The sequence below is a fragment of the Bombus fervidus genome, chromosome 12 (assembly GCF_041682495.2).
Source record: "Bombus fervidus isolate BK054 chromosome 12, iyBomFerv1, whole genome shotgun sequence".
Lineage (NCBI taxonomy): Eukaryota > Metazoa > Arthropoda > Insecta > Hymenoptera > Apidae > Bombus > Bombus fervidus.
Window position 1 is genome coordinate 8278926 of NC_091528.1, and position 19098 is coordinate 8298023.

The 19098-nt window shown below is 32.4% G+C and overlaps 1 protein-coding gene across 5 annotated transcripts; it reads left to right on the top strand.

The window, feature by feature from the left end:
* Positions 1 to 7833: 7833 nt before the first annotated feature.
* LOC139993022 (trehalose transporter 1-like protein) lies at positions 7834 to 18853 on the top strand. Of its 5 annotated transcripts, none has more exons than XM_072014397.1 (7): positions 7834 to 8158; positions 10443 to 10726; positions 11126 to 11401; positions 12181 to 12237; positions 16038 to 16173; positions 16846 to 17165; positions 17466 to 18853. In XM_072014397.1, exons 3-7 carry the CDS (start codon positions 11339 to 11341, stop codon positions 18417 to 18419), a joined length of 1530 nt encoding a protein of 509 aa, XP_071870498.1. In that variant the 5' UTR covers positions 7834 to 8158; positions 10443 to 10726; positions 11126 to 11338; the 3' UTR covers positions 18420 to 18853. The 5 variants fall into 5 exon arrangements, with proteins under 5 accessions (XP_071870498.1, XP_071870496.1, XP_071870500.1 ...); XM_072014395.1 differs by having other exon boundaries at positions 10471 to 10726; XM_072014398.1 differs by lacking the exon at positions 7834 to 8158 and adding an exon at positions 8297 to 8457.
* Positions 18854 to 19098: the final 245 nt, after the last annotated feature.

Below are 19098 nucleotides of genomic sequence, written 5' to 3' on the forward strand. Positions count from 1 at the left end.
ACTACTCTCGTGTAAAAATTCCTAGGATGAGTATCAAAGATAATTAATTTATTGAAATGGAAAATAAACAGATAAGTTACAGAAAATAAATAGACAATAGAAATATTATGTAGAAAATTGCAAATTAATATAAATAATATAAATAATAATAAAAAACGTGGCGATACTAGCTGAATAATTACAGCAATTTCTATAGCATCAAATAAATTTATTTAAAAATAACATTATTCAAAAATGATTGTAGTACCCTTAAACTTTATTTATAATATTTCGAGATAAGTAAAATTAATATTTTTTCTATGTTTTACAGGATTGCTTCTGTTACAATACCACGAAACTGTAACGGGAATCGGAGGATCTTCAACACATCCAAATCAGTGACATTAATTCTAATTACGTCTAACTGGTTGAAATAAACTACAGTTCATTATATTCCGTGAACTATAAAGATGATTAGGATTTTTTAGTATATTTATAACAATATAAACCATAAGTTGCAAAACCCATGCTATTAATTATTAATTTTTTGAATAATGTACGAAACATATCTATTAATTTTTAACAGTTTTGAAGAAATGATTTTACAAACATTTTATTGTAAAAAGGAGGACAAATTATACATGAATTAAGTTGCAATTATGTTATATATTAGTTAATATATTTATATTTTACGTAATACAGGCAGTTTATAAGTTTATATATTGCTAAATATAGGAAATGATTTTAATTGTATATTTAATTACTATATAATTTTTAAAACATAATAATTAAGTGAATTTAAATGTCTTATAATTTAAATTTAATTTGGTTCACCTCCAATCCCCTTCCCTTTCCACATTCGCAAGTTAGAATACGGCAAATATGAAAAATTTGAACATTGTTTTTATCACCCAGCATATAGTCTCTCTTTCTCGCACACTATCGTCCTCTTTTTCTATAGTCCTTCATATCGTCTCTCTTTCTTGCACATTATCACTGTATCTTTCTATTGACCTTACGGAGAAGGCATGTGCTGCCATCTACTCATGAACGCTCCAAGTTTCAGTTCTGTCCTTCCTTAATAGATGGCAGAGCATGTTGTGTCCGAGACGCATTTAGGAACAAGAAGTTCGATTTTTGCCTTTGGACAAGCCATGTGTTGCCATCTATCCATGAACGCTCCAAGTTTCAGTTCATTTTTTCTTAATAGATGGCAGGACATGGTTTGTCCGAGACACGTTTCACAGCTAGGAGTTCGATTTTTGCCTTCGGACAAGCCATGTGTTGCCATCTATCCATGAACGCTCTAAGTTTCAGTTCATTCTTTTCTTCATAGATGGAAGCACATGGTTTGTCCAAGACACGTTTCAGAGCTAGGAGTTCGATTTTTACCTTCGGACAAGTCATGTACTACCATCTATCTGCGAATGCTTGAGGTATCAGTTGCGTTGTTCCTTAATGGATGGCAGCACATGGCTGGTCCGAAGACAAAAGTTTAACTGCTTGCTGGGTAGCGCCTATAGAAAGAGAGAGAGAGAGAGAGAAAGAGAGACAGTATATGACGAAGACAGAGATTAGGAGCTTCGACTGAAGGAGAGAGCGATAGTGTGAGACATACCTTCACGTTACTTCTCATTGAGGGATTAGGGTTGGTCAGTCTGAGATCGCTCGATTGGCCATTAAATAATTAAACAGCTGATTAACTTTAATTAAACGTTTACTGGAACGTTTTAGGTATATACAAACTACATGAATTATGTAAAATTAATAATTTTGCTATTATTATTGTATCTGTATCTAACGCTGCGCACGCGATATACGTCTGTCCTCGTCGCTCATTATTGCTTTCCTTATCTACAGATTAAGGATATTTCGCCATTTATCAAAATTGTCCAGAACTGGAAACATGACGTCTTTTCAGTCCGTTTCGAGGGATGACAGTTGCTCCTTTATTTTTTGACAAGGAGCGCTATATTGTGCGACAAGGACAGCAATAGCGATTAGTTGCACCGTTTCACCGCTACGTGGTGATAGTGGAATGCTTCAAAAAGTAAAAACCAGCAAAGCTACAAATATAATTCGTGAACTTTTACGATTGCGTATTTCGATTAGGCCCTAAACTATTTTCCAGTACTAAATCTATTTGGATTTCGTATGCAATAAATGATTTTCAATTATATAAATTAATAAAGAATACTTCTCGCGCTGTATAATTATAATAACTGTAGAATATTGTTATGCACGCTTTATACATCGAAATATGACTCTGAAAGCGTACGGAGTAAGCTTGTAAATACGTTAAAAGGTTAAAAATATATCGTAATAGGCTGTTAACGAATGTAGTTGGATAACACATAAATCACTCGTCAAATAATCATAAAAATGACACCTGATAGTAGCTAAAAGATTCGCTTTACGCGATATGATATTAATTACAAGGAAGCGAATATGAAATTAATACAAAAATTATAGACTTAATTCGTGTCACTTCGAAACACGTCCTTACTAAGTAATTAATAACTAATTATTTAAAACAAAATTTTCCATGAAAACTAGACACGAGTGTTTCTAAGACCGCTTTATCTTTGTAATGCTACTCTGACAGTGCACGAACCGATATCAGAAAACGTGTAATTTATTAATTTTCGTCGCACGATTTAATTTACTATGAAGTATCAGGAGCACATAACCTAACTCAACATACTTTTTTCTCATCGTCTCTCTTTTCCTATCTTTTCTTATCTTTTTCCTCTGGTTTATTACGTCACGGTATCTATTCGTCGACCTGCTAGCCTATTCTACGTTACTGTTACTAAATCTCGATTTTTAGTTGAAAATCATTCCCTCGCCAGGTGGCACTCGCATCCATTTCCTATTCTTATTTGAATTACTGGCGGGAACATGTATATCTTTAAAAGTGCTGCAGATACAACAGTTTCTGTAAAATGTTGTCTATTAAATAGCGGAATATCTTGAAATGTAACTGTATAATAAAATAAAGGAGTAAATGAATCTGTAAACTTACAAACGTGAAAATAGAGTAGACGGTGAAATATATAAGTAAAACATGCCTAACAGATTTTTTAAATTGCCACAGTGAGGACAGTCTTGAGCTATCGGATGGCAAAATATTTTGTAATTTGATTATTAAAAGAAGAAGATGGAATAAATTTGTAGATTTATGGATAAGAAAGAAAAAAATAAAAAAGAAATAAAAATAAATTTATGGAAAAAAAAATTTATTTGTAGGAAATCGAGTCTTGGAAGAAGTCGGTTCATTTAAAAAATCTTTAAATTTTAAAAATCCATGCAGGAAGCTATTTCAAAAGGAAGAAATAGTATGTATTAATTAAGATGGAATGTGGAGGATAGAAAACTTTCAATAAGTAGAGTTTTTCTAAGAAGCAGGTTCGTTATTAGGAATATTAAAGATAATTTTAGAGATAACTAAGAAGAAATTCATTTTTACATAAAAAATTAATTATCTAAGTCGTGTTCGGAAAGAATGTTGAAAATGATGAACTATCTTTCACGCTAAAGTTACTTGAGACATAACATTAGTCGCGACTCTCGTATTCGAATTCTAACGCTGCTGGTCTGATTACGAGCCCGAGAACACGTGACGAATCATCTGCTCGAAGTTTCAAAATACAATTTCATTACGAACACTTATATCTACTTAGATCGATAAAACACGATGCCTGCAAAAATGCCAAGGGCACAGGTGTACTGTTACGCTTTGTTCTACGTCTATGGAAGAAAAGTAAAAAAAGAGAAAAAAAAAAAAAACAAACGAAATGGAAATACATCGACCGCCTTTGTTAACACTTTCTGCGTTTCCAATTCTTTGATAATCTTTTTAATTTGGTATTTCTGTAGGCTCATGGGGAAATTATCAATTTTTTTTACTGGATACTACGTACAGGGTAGCCCACAAGTTGTATTGCCCATTTAAAAATTCTACAATTTCTTTTTTATTACATGTTTTTCAAATTTTTGTTTCAGATTTTTGAATCTCGTTTTTCTCGAAATTTGCAATGAGAAAATTCGCAACGAAGTATCGAGTAAAAATAATCGAATTTTATCTTCAAATTCGATGCTGCATTATACCAACGTTATATATGATTAAGAGGTCCAGATTGATTTGTTTCAACACGTCGACTGCCATACGAATGTTACACATTTTACCCTGTGAGTCCTGATAAATTGAAATATACTACACCGTACGGCTTAATCTTTGCAGAATCTTCCATTATATTTGCTCACCTTTCTCTACAGATATCATCAAATATCAAATATTAATCACTGTAAAAAATTTAGTAACTTGAGTCACCAATGACTAGCAAGACAGTCAATGTACTAAGAGTCGAAGAAAGACGAGTAGAAACGTGGAAGATCTTCTTTCTGAATGGTTCACGTGCGAAACACAGGACGATATTCGCTAAGTTGGCGAGCAACATAGAAACGGATCGTCTTATTTTTCCATTTCCTGTCAAAAGCGGAGCATGCTGACGCGGTGGAAGATCGACACCGGCGAACACTGACCTCCCTCTACTACTTGAGCTGTGTCCTTGGCCTTGAAACGAGAACGTGTTTCGGGAGATGAAATCCAACCGCACAGGTGGAACGATAATTGCTCGGCCGTCATAGCGAACGTAAGGCTTACCTTTACTTTCGCTCCGTTACGGAATCGGAGAACTTCCACACGAAGAGTAGAGTCATCGTGTTAAGTAACGCGAGACGTCTTCTTCTCTCCCAGCAAGCTGTCCAATGGATGCTGAAAAAAAAATGAGCGAATCAGCGAGGAAATTTCGGTCGCAATATTTGGCAATATTCCAAATATTCAAGATTCAAGGGTAGTTTTTAAATTTTTCTATTATTCTAATTTTCTATTACATATTTGAATGAGAAAATGTTTGGTATCTTTGCGTTGACCGTAGCGAATTTTTAAATAAATTTTTAAAGAAGATTTATGTCTAAGAAGAAGAAAGGAATTTTTTAAATATAGCGTTATGCAATCTCCTAAGAAACGGAAGAAAATTAATTCCCAAGTATCGAGCAAGCGATTCGCTAGGAAAACTTTAATTTACACGAAGAAAATTATTCAATTTATACGTTGAAGTGTCTCGGTTTATTTATTTGCTGACGCAATTAACTTCAATTGAGCTCGTGCGTTTGCGCTAATTTACTTCGTTCTGTTCACTGAAGGCTGGTATGTTGACATTCGTGCATTTTTAAAACTAGATCTTTTCCTTTCGGAATTGCATGTAATTTTTTGCAACTCTAAAAACACGCATAAGCTCTTATCAAAGTTAACAGTGCCTGTCGTTGAGATAGAAATATGATTACACCTATTCGGATACATCTCATTGTAGTATTATATTAACTCTCAAATACAAAATGTTATCATTTAGCAATATAATCTACATTTAGTAGGCAACGTTATCTACTGTAAATAGTACGAATACGAGTTTTATATAATTTTATGATGGTCCATAAATTGTCAATTTCAAATTGTTTTATTCCACTTAAAAAGAACCATGCATCTAGGAATCAAAGGCTAAAGATTCTAATGTTGAATCTAGGCAGATAATAAATTTAGCGAATAAATTTTACAACAGATATCTTCTAGATAAATCTCCAATTTTGAAGAATGCAAATCATCTACGATAAAACAAATTGTACGAATTATTTCCTATATGAATCACAATATAAGTAGGAAACGTCCTAAGATATATGAATTACTTCCTATATGAATCATAATATAAGTAGGAGATGTCGTAAGATATTGTTTTTGAATATAAATCTTTTATGACAGATGTAAGTAAGAATAGAAATGATACAAGTAATGATCATTTTGATCCGCTTTAATCAAACAGGATCTCAAGTTTGTCTGTCTTTAATCTATGAAAAATCTGCTGACAACGATCAACCTGACCTATGACTTACGGCACCGATTCAAGGCCTGTTTGATTAAATACACAGTAATTTACTGACATCTGGCCATCGCTTCCGCTTCGATGACTTTCGTAAACGTTCTTCCGCATACCATGTATTGTCCATTCCGACTTAGACTTACAAAATTGTTGAGCCATCAGCATACAACGGAAAATTCGAGTATTGAATGCAGTGGTTGCTTAATTTCATTGATTAATCGACTCAAAGACCAACGTTGCGTTTCATTAATTAGGAACGCAACGTTACATTTTGTAGCTGCTATAGGTTGAATTACTTTTCACGTCATCATACAACGTTATCTGATTTACTTATAATAATTTTGGAGGATTTGGTAGTATACGTATATAAATATTTGATCCCTTGCGATAGAAGAATTTTACGCATATGTCGCGCGTGTGTGCGTTATATAAAACATTTTGCAATGTCATTGGTACTGTGACGAGTTAGGATTATCACGATTGTTTTGGTAAAGCTTAAAACAAGTCTGAAAATGAATATAGAAGTTACAGCAAAAATATATTTAGTTTATTCTCGTATCATGAACGTCTTAAGCATACAATAGGTATTAAATATGCTATTTCATATTTTTACATAGCTGAAATTACCTACGAATTTACGTAGATTTCTACGTTTTGATATCACGATATTTAATTATTACGATCGTTGTAATATTTAATATTGCAACGAGTATTGTACTTTATATATTTTATTCATTTCTGCATATTATATGTGCTTCGTACATTTCTGTATCCTTAAGTCTCCCACAAATGCATTAACATCGGTGCTCTACTTATTGACGATAGACTACATAAATAGTTTTTTGACCTAGGTGCTTACAAAAGATCTAGAACTTTGATCGACGATAAGTATTTCTACATATTCGTATTTTCCAATGAAACGTTTCTGGCAGGTCCTGTATTTTACTTCACTGTGTCAATTATCTGTAGTCCTGTGAAACTGTTACTAAAAGGGACGAAGTTAAACGCTAAAACCAATCAAACACGACAAAATGGTAAATTTCGGATTTTCTCTTTTTTTTTTTTACAATTACTGAACACATACAAATATTTGTGGCAAAATTAATATTGATTTTTATTTAAATAGAGATATAATTAGGGTAACTGCACCTAATACGGAACACACTTGATTCGAAAAGCTTCCCGGAAAGACGAACATACTTCCAATGAAACTAACGTTAAAACACAACGTAATTAATACATATTCGCTATTTGACTTGTCTCTCCAGTACTTTGATACGCTTTTAAGTACAGGAGTCAGTCGCATTCAACGACAGATTTTCAAGCAAAACTCAAACGTGATTATGCTTGTCTTTTGCTTTTAAAAATACTTTACGCTATTGCCGATTGATTTTGTTGGTTACTTGCCGAGATATTGTAGTGTTCCATATTTCCATGTTACATGCTTCTATACGTTTCTATATATTTATATTATATATATGTTTTATATTTGCATATTAAACTTACGAGAGATTTTAAATTCTATAATAGGTCTGTTTACGTTACTTAATGCCATTTGAATTATACTGATTTCTATACAGAAAATTTAGGTACACGTATTATAGCAGTAGTTCCAGTGTTGATATATTTGAATCCAATTAAATAGCATTTATATAAATTCCCCAATAAATACAATTATGTACAAATACTTTTTGTAGCCACGGTATTACTTTCAGATTTGTTTCGAACTTGATGTCGTGATTTCGTAACCACTGTACGTTACCATATGACTTCTGAGTGATTTATAATATTCACACAAAGAATTCATAACAAAGGAAAGAAAAAGAAAAGAAAAAATGTTGCACCGGGCTCCTATAGGCATTTAAAACTTGACGAAGCTCCGATACGTCGATGGAACGACGTTATGTGCCGATAGCTGATTCACGCGACGCGCTACGTTTGCTCGGACCATTTTACGTAATAGGTTCCTTTATCTGTCGGAATTCGCCGGCAGTATATATGTTTCAACGTGATCGTGTGCCGACAGACGCGGAATATCGCCACTGAGCCGCGGATGTGAATGGTCCACGACGATCGGGAACGAAGAAACTCGCGTCTGTCCACTGCCAGCAGATGAAACCGGACTTGCATTCAGTGAATAACGAGTCTCCGCGTGGCTGTCCTCTCTGCTGCAACTGTACCAGGTCATCGTCTGCGTTTTAACGTCTGTCTGGAACCATTCGAACAAAGAATCTTCAATCTTGGTACACTGGCACACTCTTAAAATATTCGAGAAATATATAAAAGAAAAAAAGATTCGCTTGGAAGGAAAACATTTTGTTGGATGTTTTGGGAGATAAAGCGAAAGAAAGATGCATATATATATGTGAGAATTGATTGAAGGAGAAGGGAAATTGTAGTGAAACTTGTGGTTGGGAAATCTGGGAAACTGTGACGCGAATGATTGGTGGACATAGAAGTATAGTGAAAGGAATTGATTCACGAGTTAGTTTCAGGTTGTTTCTTTGTGGAGACGCTTCGGCGATGAGTTTTGTCGAAGAAAGTGAGTCTGTGTGGTTACAGTAGAGATGTGTATGTAGACTGATTTATAATTTGGTATCTTTAGTAGATTACTCCGCGTACATTTAACCCAGATATGCTTAAGTTTCTTTCGTAATTTTTCTCGAGATATTGACTTAAGTTGACAAATTGTTGCCGGAAAAATAATAAAATACAATAAAATTATTTTTCGACGATTATCTTAGAACGACGATAAGTAGATTTTTCGGTTAAAGACATGTGTACTGACGAATTAGTATCGTAAAAAAAAAAAACAGTTTTCTGTACGAGGATACTTCAATATTTAATTCCGAGTAATTTGCGTATGTAAATATATATATTTATATTTATATTTATATTCAATTACTGCCATCGATCATTGACTCGTAGCTTTGTCATTGTTGACAACTCTTCTTATTAAAACAACATTATTTTTTGTTCGAAATATACTGACAACAGTAGCTGTTATCGTTCATGTGACTAAGTAAGGCCAATTCTGAATAATTTTATATAATATCCAATTTGTTAACAGAAATTAATGGATGGAAAATTTATCGTAATCTACAATTTGAAGATTTGTGATATTCTCGTTTTGCAAATTACTTCAGTAAATACATTTAATTCCTCAACGCACAGATTTGCCTGAATTCACTAATGAGGATCATTCTATCACTTTCATGCATGCATTTTGATGTATAGGTGTTTCAATTTCTAACATGTAGCTTAAAGCCATAAAGATTAATGGCTAAAAATCTCAGCTAGACTAATTGCAAGAACAATCCATGTCATTGGCAAGTGCGATCGGGAGAGATACTCGTGGCTGGTCCAGAAAATCGATTTTGTTTTTTGCATAAATCAAAAATATAATGCTTCAAAACCATCCACATAAATTTGTAGAGTCGAATTCGAAAAAAATAACCAAGTTGAAACTCGTTTAGCAAGGTGCGCCAGAGCCTGACGATAAGCGGGTGTAAAAGCCAATAATATGCGCGCGATGTATATGAAATACAATATTGGGATGACAAGACAGCATGATAATCAATAATCTAATCTGATAATCTGCACATATAGGATCGTTGTTTATCTGACTGCAATAGTTTACATAAGTCGGTTTATTTACCTATAATTACATTTACTTGTAAGTATATGTTTTCGAACTTTACTGAAACTTTAAACGCGTTTTTGCACAATAACTTAAGAAATAATTGGCTGATCAATTTAAAACGAAGTTTATTTATACCTTCGATCTTTATTTTATTTATTATTCAAATATTCCTTTAATCGATATAAATTCAATTTATCTATCGAGAAAAACTCATTTTCCTTCGAAAACAGCTTATGTAATTTTTTATTTCTTGTTTGAAATAAATATAATCTCGGCGCAAGTTATCCAACTCTAAGAAACTTTGTAATTTTTAGATTCTGACGAGTGTATCAAGTGCTACACTGCATGCGAACGATGATTACATCGTTGTAAAGCATGACAATGATTGCATACGATCCGATATAACAGTGAAGGAAGATAAACAAAGCAATTTTTATTTCTTAGTTCACGAATGTCTCTTTTTACTCGTAAAATAATAATCTTTTGTTTGTTAATAATTTTCTAAGGGAATATAAAAGAATCATTCGATTTTACTGCTGTCACACGAAAATCTTCCGTTAAATGGTTAAAATACTCGCGTATCAATATATTAAAGATTACATGATTTGCAATAAAACTACATTATTATACATTTGTTTAAACCCTGCCGTTCTTTCGATCATTATCGACCCAATCGATTCCTTTTAACAAGAAATTTACTCATGAATACATGAATATATGAATACATTTAATATATGCGCATGTATATCTAGATAAGTAGAGAGCAGTCTAATAGTCGGAATATTGATTAAAAAAGTATGGAAATATTGCGACATAGTGATTTTTTGTTTATATCAATCGTGGGGGGAAAATCGGAAATTTTTGTGTATAATTTGGTTATATAGTTTAATAAAGTTTTCCTTTGACATGAAGGGGAGATGAATCTATGGCAACTGCTGGAGGAGGTCGAGAACAAGAATCTTTTTAATCGTTGGAGAGTTAACTATTTCCTGTGGAAAAAAGTCTTGCTGGTTTACTTGGGGGATTTCTGGCTTATGACATTATTCTCAGGAATATGGGACCCGTATTTGTGGGAAGAGCTCAGTGATTCGGATGAAGACAGTCTATTGAATTCTTTGTAAATTTAAAGAAAGAAAAACCGAATGTTTTAGAAGAATTTTGGTTTAAGGTAAATTAAATTTGAGATTAATTGCAAACTTAATTTTCAAAATTTTTGTGCAATATTTCTTGATAATTAAATTATTCGCGCTGGTGTTAAACCATTTAGTATCGAAGAAATCTGCTTCTACATAATTTACAATTTATTACATTATTTGACATTGACAAAAATTTGATTTTAAATTAGTTAAATGATAAATTATTTGCTAGTGAAAACATCGAATATTAAAATATTTGCAATAATACCAAGTCATTCGAATTCAATTATCGAGAGTTTTGTGATTATTTTAAAGAATACCGTATCATTTTATCAGCTCCGATCAATCTGAAAAAATACATCGCGATGGCTAATTAGTCAACCAGCGACTGAGTTCATATTTTATATGAATTTTTTATGTTTCTCTTACAGGTATGATCGAATCATGATATATTATGATATATTAATCATGCGTTAATGCTTTAATCGTTCGACGCGAGGACATTCTTCTTAACGAAGGATAAAGTTAACGGAGAACTTGTATGTAGACCTAAAATAATTAATTAGATGAAAAAATACAAACTAAGTTAAGAGAGCACGAGCGAAGTGACGTTTAAAAGGATACTTACTACGACATATTTGAAAATGAGTATAGTAAACGAAATGAATGATTCGAACGGGCACGTGGAGACACATTTGGTGACCAAGGTAATCTTGTTATCTAAAAAATATTTTCATCGTGTCTTTTTACCACCTTATCGAACCTCTTTCTCCATTAAGATAACTTCTTGTATGATATCTTTAATTAATTTGCACTACAGCAGTACATTATGTAATTAGAATTATTGTCAAAATAATTATCAATGTAAATTATACATATTTCTAGCATAAATTAAACTGTACATAACATGAAAAATAAGTCCAAGACAGTACCAAGGAACTATTGTTATTGATTAAACAATAGTTGATTAAATTGGAACAATTATTGATTAAATTGGTCAATAATTATCAAGGGTAATTATCAACGGATCAGGACCAAGAACCCCATACATACTATTGACGCCATCATATTTCACTTTCGCTTTTAGATATTTGACATTAACATTTATTGTATGTTCATACACGGTCTGTTATCTCTTTCTGGTATTTTAAAATCCGATCAGTGAATCTCAGAAGACAGATAACATAGAGTAATTTTAAAGTGATCATTATTTTTTTTAACTTCTGCCATACGTGCACGTCATTACGTTATCACAGCTTTTTAGTAATTGCTTAGTACCTGCAAGTGTTCAAACAAAAACGTTGGAGGTCACAAACAAAGTCAGGAGTATTAAGTCATCGTAATTTTAAGTCAGTACATTAAGTTAATACATAAATCCTTATCTGTCATCGTAGAAAAGTAGATAACGCATGAAAATTCTCAGTTTACTTGGTACCATGTACCATGATTATCGAAGGATGTAAATTGAATGATTTTTTCTTTTTAGTTCGTACCAGATGCCGAAGAGGAAAAAAAATGGGAGAAAAAAGGTGTCATGTATCAGGTAGAATATCTTCTTTTACATTTAGTTTCAAATAAATAATGCGATGGAATAATAATGTCTATGGTATCTATGCTGATAGAACATTGTTTTGACTTTATAAAAACGAGCCACGTTTCCTGAATTACTATTATAAACGCTGCTATTGCATTTGCATGTGATAAATAACCATGAAAGCAATTACATTTAAAGATAGAATATACAAATTAGTTTACCTGATATCATCTAATATTACGGAATAGAAGAATTATAATATAGATTGAGAATCGATAAATTTCCATTAGCCGTTGAGATAAATTACGAATGTTCAACGTCCAAAACAAAACCTTTTATCGAGAAATCGTTTTGCTCGGTATTTTATTCCTATCAGAGTTAAGAGGTCTTTGACATACATCGCGCGCATGTGCAGAAAAATAATGGTAACAATAATGATAACGAGACTGATGTATCCTTTCGTTGTTCGTCCTATGAAGTCGACGCAAATGATATCGAACGAGGTCATTTCAAGGGAAAGGTTCTTATCTCTCGAGTATTTTAGTATCACGCTACTATTATAGAGAACGATAGAATACTACATTCATTTTTCTATTTCCCAATGATTAATTTTTAATTTTGATACTTGATCATTCTTCTTTTACAATCTTGATTCTTAATTTTTCTTAAAGTACTTCACAATGCTTAACGAATTTACAAAAATCCAATTTATCACACGAATGGATTAATGCTCGAATGTAGTTAAACATTTCTGTGATCGCATCGAGTTCCTAAAGTACTTCATGAAGCTTAAGAGCTTAGAGCTGGATTTAGAAAAATCGAACTTATCAGGTGAACTAATCGGTCGCAGCTAAAACTTTATGCAATCGAATTGATACGTTATATTTTATATATATTATACATATATTCTGTTACAATTTTCTGACACAACTGAATATTGACGTCGATTCACGAGTAGAGTTGCAAAATTACTTTTAAATGAGATAAGTGTGACTTGTAGATTAACACATTCTCGACTGCAAGCTCCGAAGCAATTAGTAAATAGAATTAACATTAAATAATGAAGCGATGATTACTTTGTAATTAATTGAATTCGTGAATGTAATTTCAAATCCGTAATCTACGTTAAATGCTGATGTTTTGTTAAAAATAAAACATACTTTAAGAATTTGTCACTTTGTATCATTGCTTTTTGAAAAGAACTTTCATAAAATGGCTATCACCAATATATTATGCTTTGGACTGGATATGGATTGCATTATTATTATAAACATTGAAAATATATTGAAAACGTGTAACGTGTCTTAAACGAAATGTAAAAATTTCCATAATTAGTCTGCAATATGTTAAAATTATAATTCTTATCTACGAATTTTAAGCTGAACTAAAGTTCAAGTTAATTTCTGAATAATCATTTCATTTTAAGAAATCATTCGTGAATTGCAACAATGGCTAACGGAGTTGTTCCTTACAATTATCTTGGAAAATTAAGTTACTGAGTTGAATCGATCAATGTTAGATTAATATTTATCCATTTTACTTCTTGTCGCGCCGCGTTCCATACATCATTGATGATGAACAGTTAAGCGTATCATTGGCTTAATAATCATCGTCCTATTCAATTGGTCTTGCAACTTCTGAACAACAATACTTATTTTCTCAATTGGTACTTAAATTAGTATTATTATAATTTGCATTCTAAAGGCTATCAAACTTTTTTAAACATTTGCACTTTTTCTAATTGGAACAGAAATGTGGTTTAGGAAATTGTAAAAATTATAATGTGAATACAAAATTTTATCGATTATGAAATATTATTGATTCTTCATATTTTACTTGCTAAGATCGGTTTTGTAGGATTTTCTAGGATTGAGTTATTAACTTAGATGAGAAACACGGAGATAAACAGAAGCTCTTACGTAAAAAATACTGAGCTATATACGTTAGTCTCTTATTTACGTAACAACTCATATGAGAGGCTTAATTTCTGCCATTATAAATGCTTACAACCTCTCGTTTAATCTTCCACAGGCTTCTAGAGATTAGAACTAAATTAGAGAGAAAAGTAGAAGTTATTAAGAAAAATTAAGTTATTAATTAGAATTAAGTAGAAGTGTTCCAAAATGTTGCATTAATGCAGGCGAAGTATTCTTAATAATGCATATTTTAAATCAATCAGAGTTCCTCAGGAAGAATTCTTCTGCAAACTGATTTTTCTTCATTTTTTTTTTTTTTTTTTAATTCAAAAATATATGTGTAAAAATCCAATATTTTGCATGAATTATATAATTTACAGCTTAATACATTGCAAAACCCAAACTTTTAAAATTAATAGGCATTCCCACTTTTTGTATTGATCATCATCTTGTTTCATTCTGCAACTCTTTAAATTACCAAAGTTTTTTCGATTAACGCTTTTTACAATTATTTCATAGCTTTCTCATGGCATAGATAACGTTCATTTTCTTGGAAATCTACGACGAGAAGTTATTGGTATCTTCTATGGAAGAATAATTAATGTTGGTAATTAGAAAATTAGGAAAAGATAATGGAAAGGATGAGTCAGACGAGATACCGTGATTTGTCAACCACTCGAGTTTTATAAATTTCTCGACTATCGCACAACTGGAAAATAAGTAAATGCAATGAGACAAGTACGCATAGACGGAGGCTCGGTGGCGTATTAGAAAGATTTGCGTAACTCGAAATACCGTGATATTATCGAACGCTTAACGCAGCTTTACGTAAACCTTTTGATGACATTTCAAGGCTTATTTTAATTATTCCTCCTTGCTCTTCTTCTCTGTAAACCTTCATCCCAAACCGGTTTCGATATTGGTCACATAAGAGCGGCTTTTCTGCGATAGTAGGGTTGTTTCAGAAAAAATGCCTCTTGATTTACTAGCATTTACAATAAATTTTATTCTTTTGTTCATTCGTTATATTCGTTTTTTAATCGAGGATCGTCTTTAGGAAAGATACGTTGAAACGATGTATTTTTTCGATTCTTTTATCTTATGCGGAACAAGTTGGGAATTTTCCGTTTAAGATAATAATAAATTGCATATTCATAAGTGTAAACTTGTTGAATATTTACTGTTTGTTGAGTGAACATTTTATTTTGTTGATTGAAAAGTTAGCGTTATCTTGTAGTTAGATTTAATGTATTTACGCTGATATTTATAGATACAATCTCAATTCATATTATTGAAAGTTTCTTAGTAATTAAAAACTTGATCAAAGATGGTATCACGTATTTTATCATATTTCATTAAATTTCGTCCATTAGAATATGCTGCTTGGCTAATCATCAATTTCTATTTGTCTGATAATCTAACATAATAATTAACTTTAAATTCTTAGGTATTTCTCAATAAGAACGAGTTAACTTTATGATCACAGTAATCTTTTAAACGTGTACGTCTGTAATCAATTATACATTTTAGTGTCTATTCATTTGCATGCAGTCATTAGCAATTATAATAGTTATAATTACAGATCTAGGAACGAAAATAGAAGATTATCATGAAAAAGACACAGATCTTTATATAACGTAGAAATCTTATAATTAATGTATCGTGTATCTTTCAGAAGAATTAATAGGATTGTAATCTTTTCAAAGATTATGATGACAATAAATAATAAAGAATCTACTCAAAGTAATTTACAACACTCTACATAGTATATTCTGATGCAAACTGAATTTTGTAATTATTTAGCAAACAAATTGTTCTTTAATTTATACTCTATCGAATTAATTGATAAATTAAAATTTTGCGATATAAAATATCTAAAATATTCGTTTGCAGATAATTATGTCGCTGTGCGTAAACTCCTCGGTTTTGGGTCCTTCCATGGCTTTTGGCTATAGCGGAGTTGCATTGACACCTTTGATGTCACCTACCAGTGACGTGAAAATCGACAAAGTGCAAGCCAATTGGATCGGTCAGTACTACCTCGATAATTTCGATGAATTTAATTTCATTAATTACTTTAACACGGTAATATTCAACAAAGTGAATGAAACAAAATTTTTAACGCAATTAGGAAATTATTTACTCGTATAGTGCAACCATCACGGTATACTAATATTATAATAATCATCCTGATTCTATGTCGAACTACGTACGTTTGACATTTTATTTCATTTGATTTTTCTCGAATTAATTAAATATTCTTTTGTATATTTTCTTATGGTAATTTGGATAAATTTATCCAAATTATAAACAAGTTTCGAAAATATTGTTTATCGAATAAGGATTAGATGGAATAAAATAACGAACGTTAGTCAAACTGCAAAGTATCAATTCATTGGGGACCAACGAGCGGTTTTTATGAATGCTTTAATTCTTTCAAATTTCATAAAATTGTAGAACTTAGGTGGAAGACATACACCACAAAAAAAATATATATATATCTATACATATACATATATTGAACGAATGTTTGAAATTCGTAGCCATAGTGTTAAAATACAGAATTCGATAATGTATTGTAAATTGCTTGAAATATCGCAGCGTTGGTCCTTAATGGATTGAATTATTGCCAAAGTAAAAACTAAACTAACCTGCGCGATCTTCTTCACCGAAATTAATAATCCAATTGCATAATTCATAGCGACAGCAACAGCACTGGGTATTCCATTTGGTTGCATCGTTTCTGGTTACACTATGAGACGCGGAAGAAAGTTGAGCTTGTTGATAACGTCTATCGTGTCCATCGTTGGCTGGCTCGTCATTTATTTAGCTGGAACATACGAACAAATTCTTGTAGGCAGAATCATTTCCGGAATTGCGACAGGTATGGCCTCGGTACCAGCCACAGTTTATAGCGCGGAGGTTTCTTCTCCAAAATGGCGATCAATTATGATCACATGGACCAGCGTATCCATCGCTATCGGTGTTCTTATCGTTTATATTTTCGGCTATATTTTCAAGGTAAAGAAAGTTATGTATGTAATTCTTTTTCTTTAAAAAGTTTTGTGATATACGCACCTGCTCAAAAACCTTAGAACAGTTATTGCGTTATATTTATAACTTCAAAATTGAAAAGAATCAAGTAAAAAGATATTAAGAACTGTGTAGAATTAATATGGTTAAGAAATTAATCAGGAATTTAAAATTCATACTTTATACAGAATATTAAATTCTTATGAAAAATAGAAATTTTTGTAAAAAATAATCCGCAGTCTAGTAATCAGGAATCACGGTTCGACTCACGATCTTTCTCTCCCAAAGGACAACTGGCGAATGGTGGCTCTGATGTGCGTCCTGTTTCCTTTGGTCTCGGTCGTGCTGACCTTGGCCGTCGTTCTAGAAACCCCGATCTGGTTACGAGACAGAGGTCGTCTAGACGAGGCGTTACAGGTGTTGAAAAAATTCCGCGGCATCCCGAAAGACGTGCCTCCACCGCCACAGCTCTACGAAGAATTGAAACCACGTCCTCAGCGAAAGAAACAAAATTTCATGAAACATATGCTCAAGAGGAACGCCATGGTACCTTTTGCAATCCTGCTCGGTTATTTCTTTTTCCAGCAATTCTCTGGACTTTTCATCATCGTCTACTACGCAGTGGACATTATACAAAGCGCTGGAGTCACTATAGATCCCAATTTGGGGGCAGTTTTGATAGGATTAACAAGATTAGTAGGTACTTTACTAGTGTCGTGCATGTCAGGAAAATTAGGAAGGAGAAAACCTTCTATCGTTTCTGGATCTGCAATGACGATTTTCATGGGAGTATTGTCTGTGTACTTATTAATGAAGGATAAAGGATATTCTATAAACGATGGTGGCCTGATACCTGTGATATGTATACTTATGTACATTTTTGGAAGCACTCTTGGCTTCTTGGTGATCCCATTCGCCATGGTGGGCGAAGTGTATCCAACGAAGGTTAAAGAAGCGTTATCAGGACTGACTACGTGCATCAATTACATCTTCAGCTCCATCACGGTGAAAATTTACCCGGACATGGAGACCGCTATGGGCAGACATGGAGTTTTCATATTTTTCACGGTGCTGTCGTTTTTGGGAACGTTATTTGTGACGTTTTTCTTACCTGAGACTAAGGGAAAGACTTTAAGGGAGATCGAAGATATGTTCTCGAGTAAGAAGGAAGTAGTTGATTCGCCGGAAGAAGAGAAGATGATGAATGGTAGATATAATATATGTTTCTGGAGGAATGCATAGTTACCTGCAGGTTATACGAATTATTTAGTAAAGAAAAGAAATGATGGACTTTTTGAAGGCGGAAAAAAATAATATCGAGGGATCCTATCTATAAATCTGAGTATCAATGCAACGGTGAAAATACTCTTAACTTTGCCGAAATCGTAACAATTTTTTTCATGTTTGCGAAAAGTTTGAGTGTAAAGATTGGGAATGTTAGAAAAGGTTGATCGAGATTTTTATTCGTTAAAAACATCAGCCTTGCAAATCTAGCTTCCTTATTGAGTTGATAACTGTTAATTAATCTATCAAACCATGTTGCAACTGCCTGTCATCCTGCCATCTATGTTTATATTTGGTTAAAGTAATTTAAGAATATACTTATTTTTGTACCTTTAATAAATGTTAAATATTATATGTATTATATTAAATAATAAATGTTAAATATTATATAACTGCCTTCGAATGTAAAACCAGAGTAAAAGTGTAATTCATTTACAAATCGATGTACACTTAAGAGAAGTGCTAATATTTTTAACGGTATATAACAGTGTCTACTGCAAGCGTGATTATGATTTATTTCGTATCGAATCCTTTCGTTCTCTATTTAATGATGCCGCAAAGTGTTTCGAACTAAGAGTTATCATTCTGTTATCTGCACGTTCGTATCCAAATGGATATAGTGCGGAATTGTGACAAT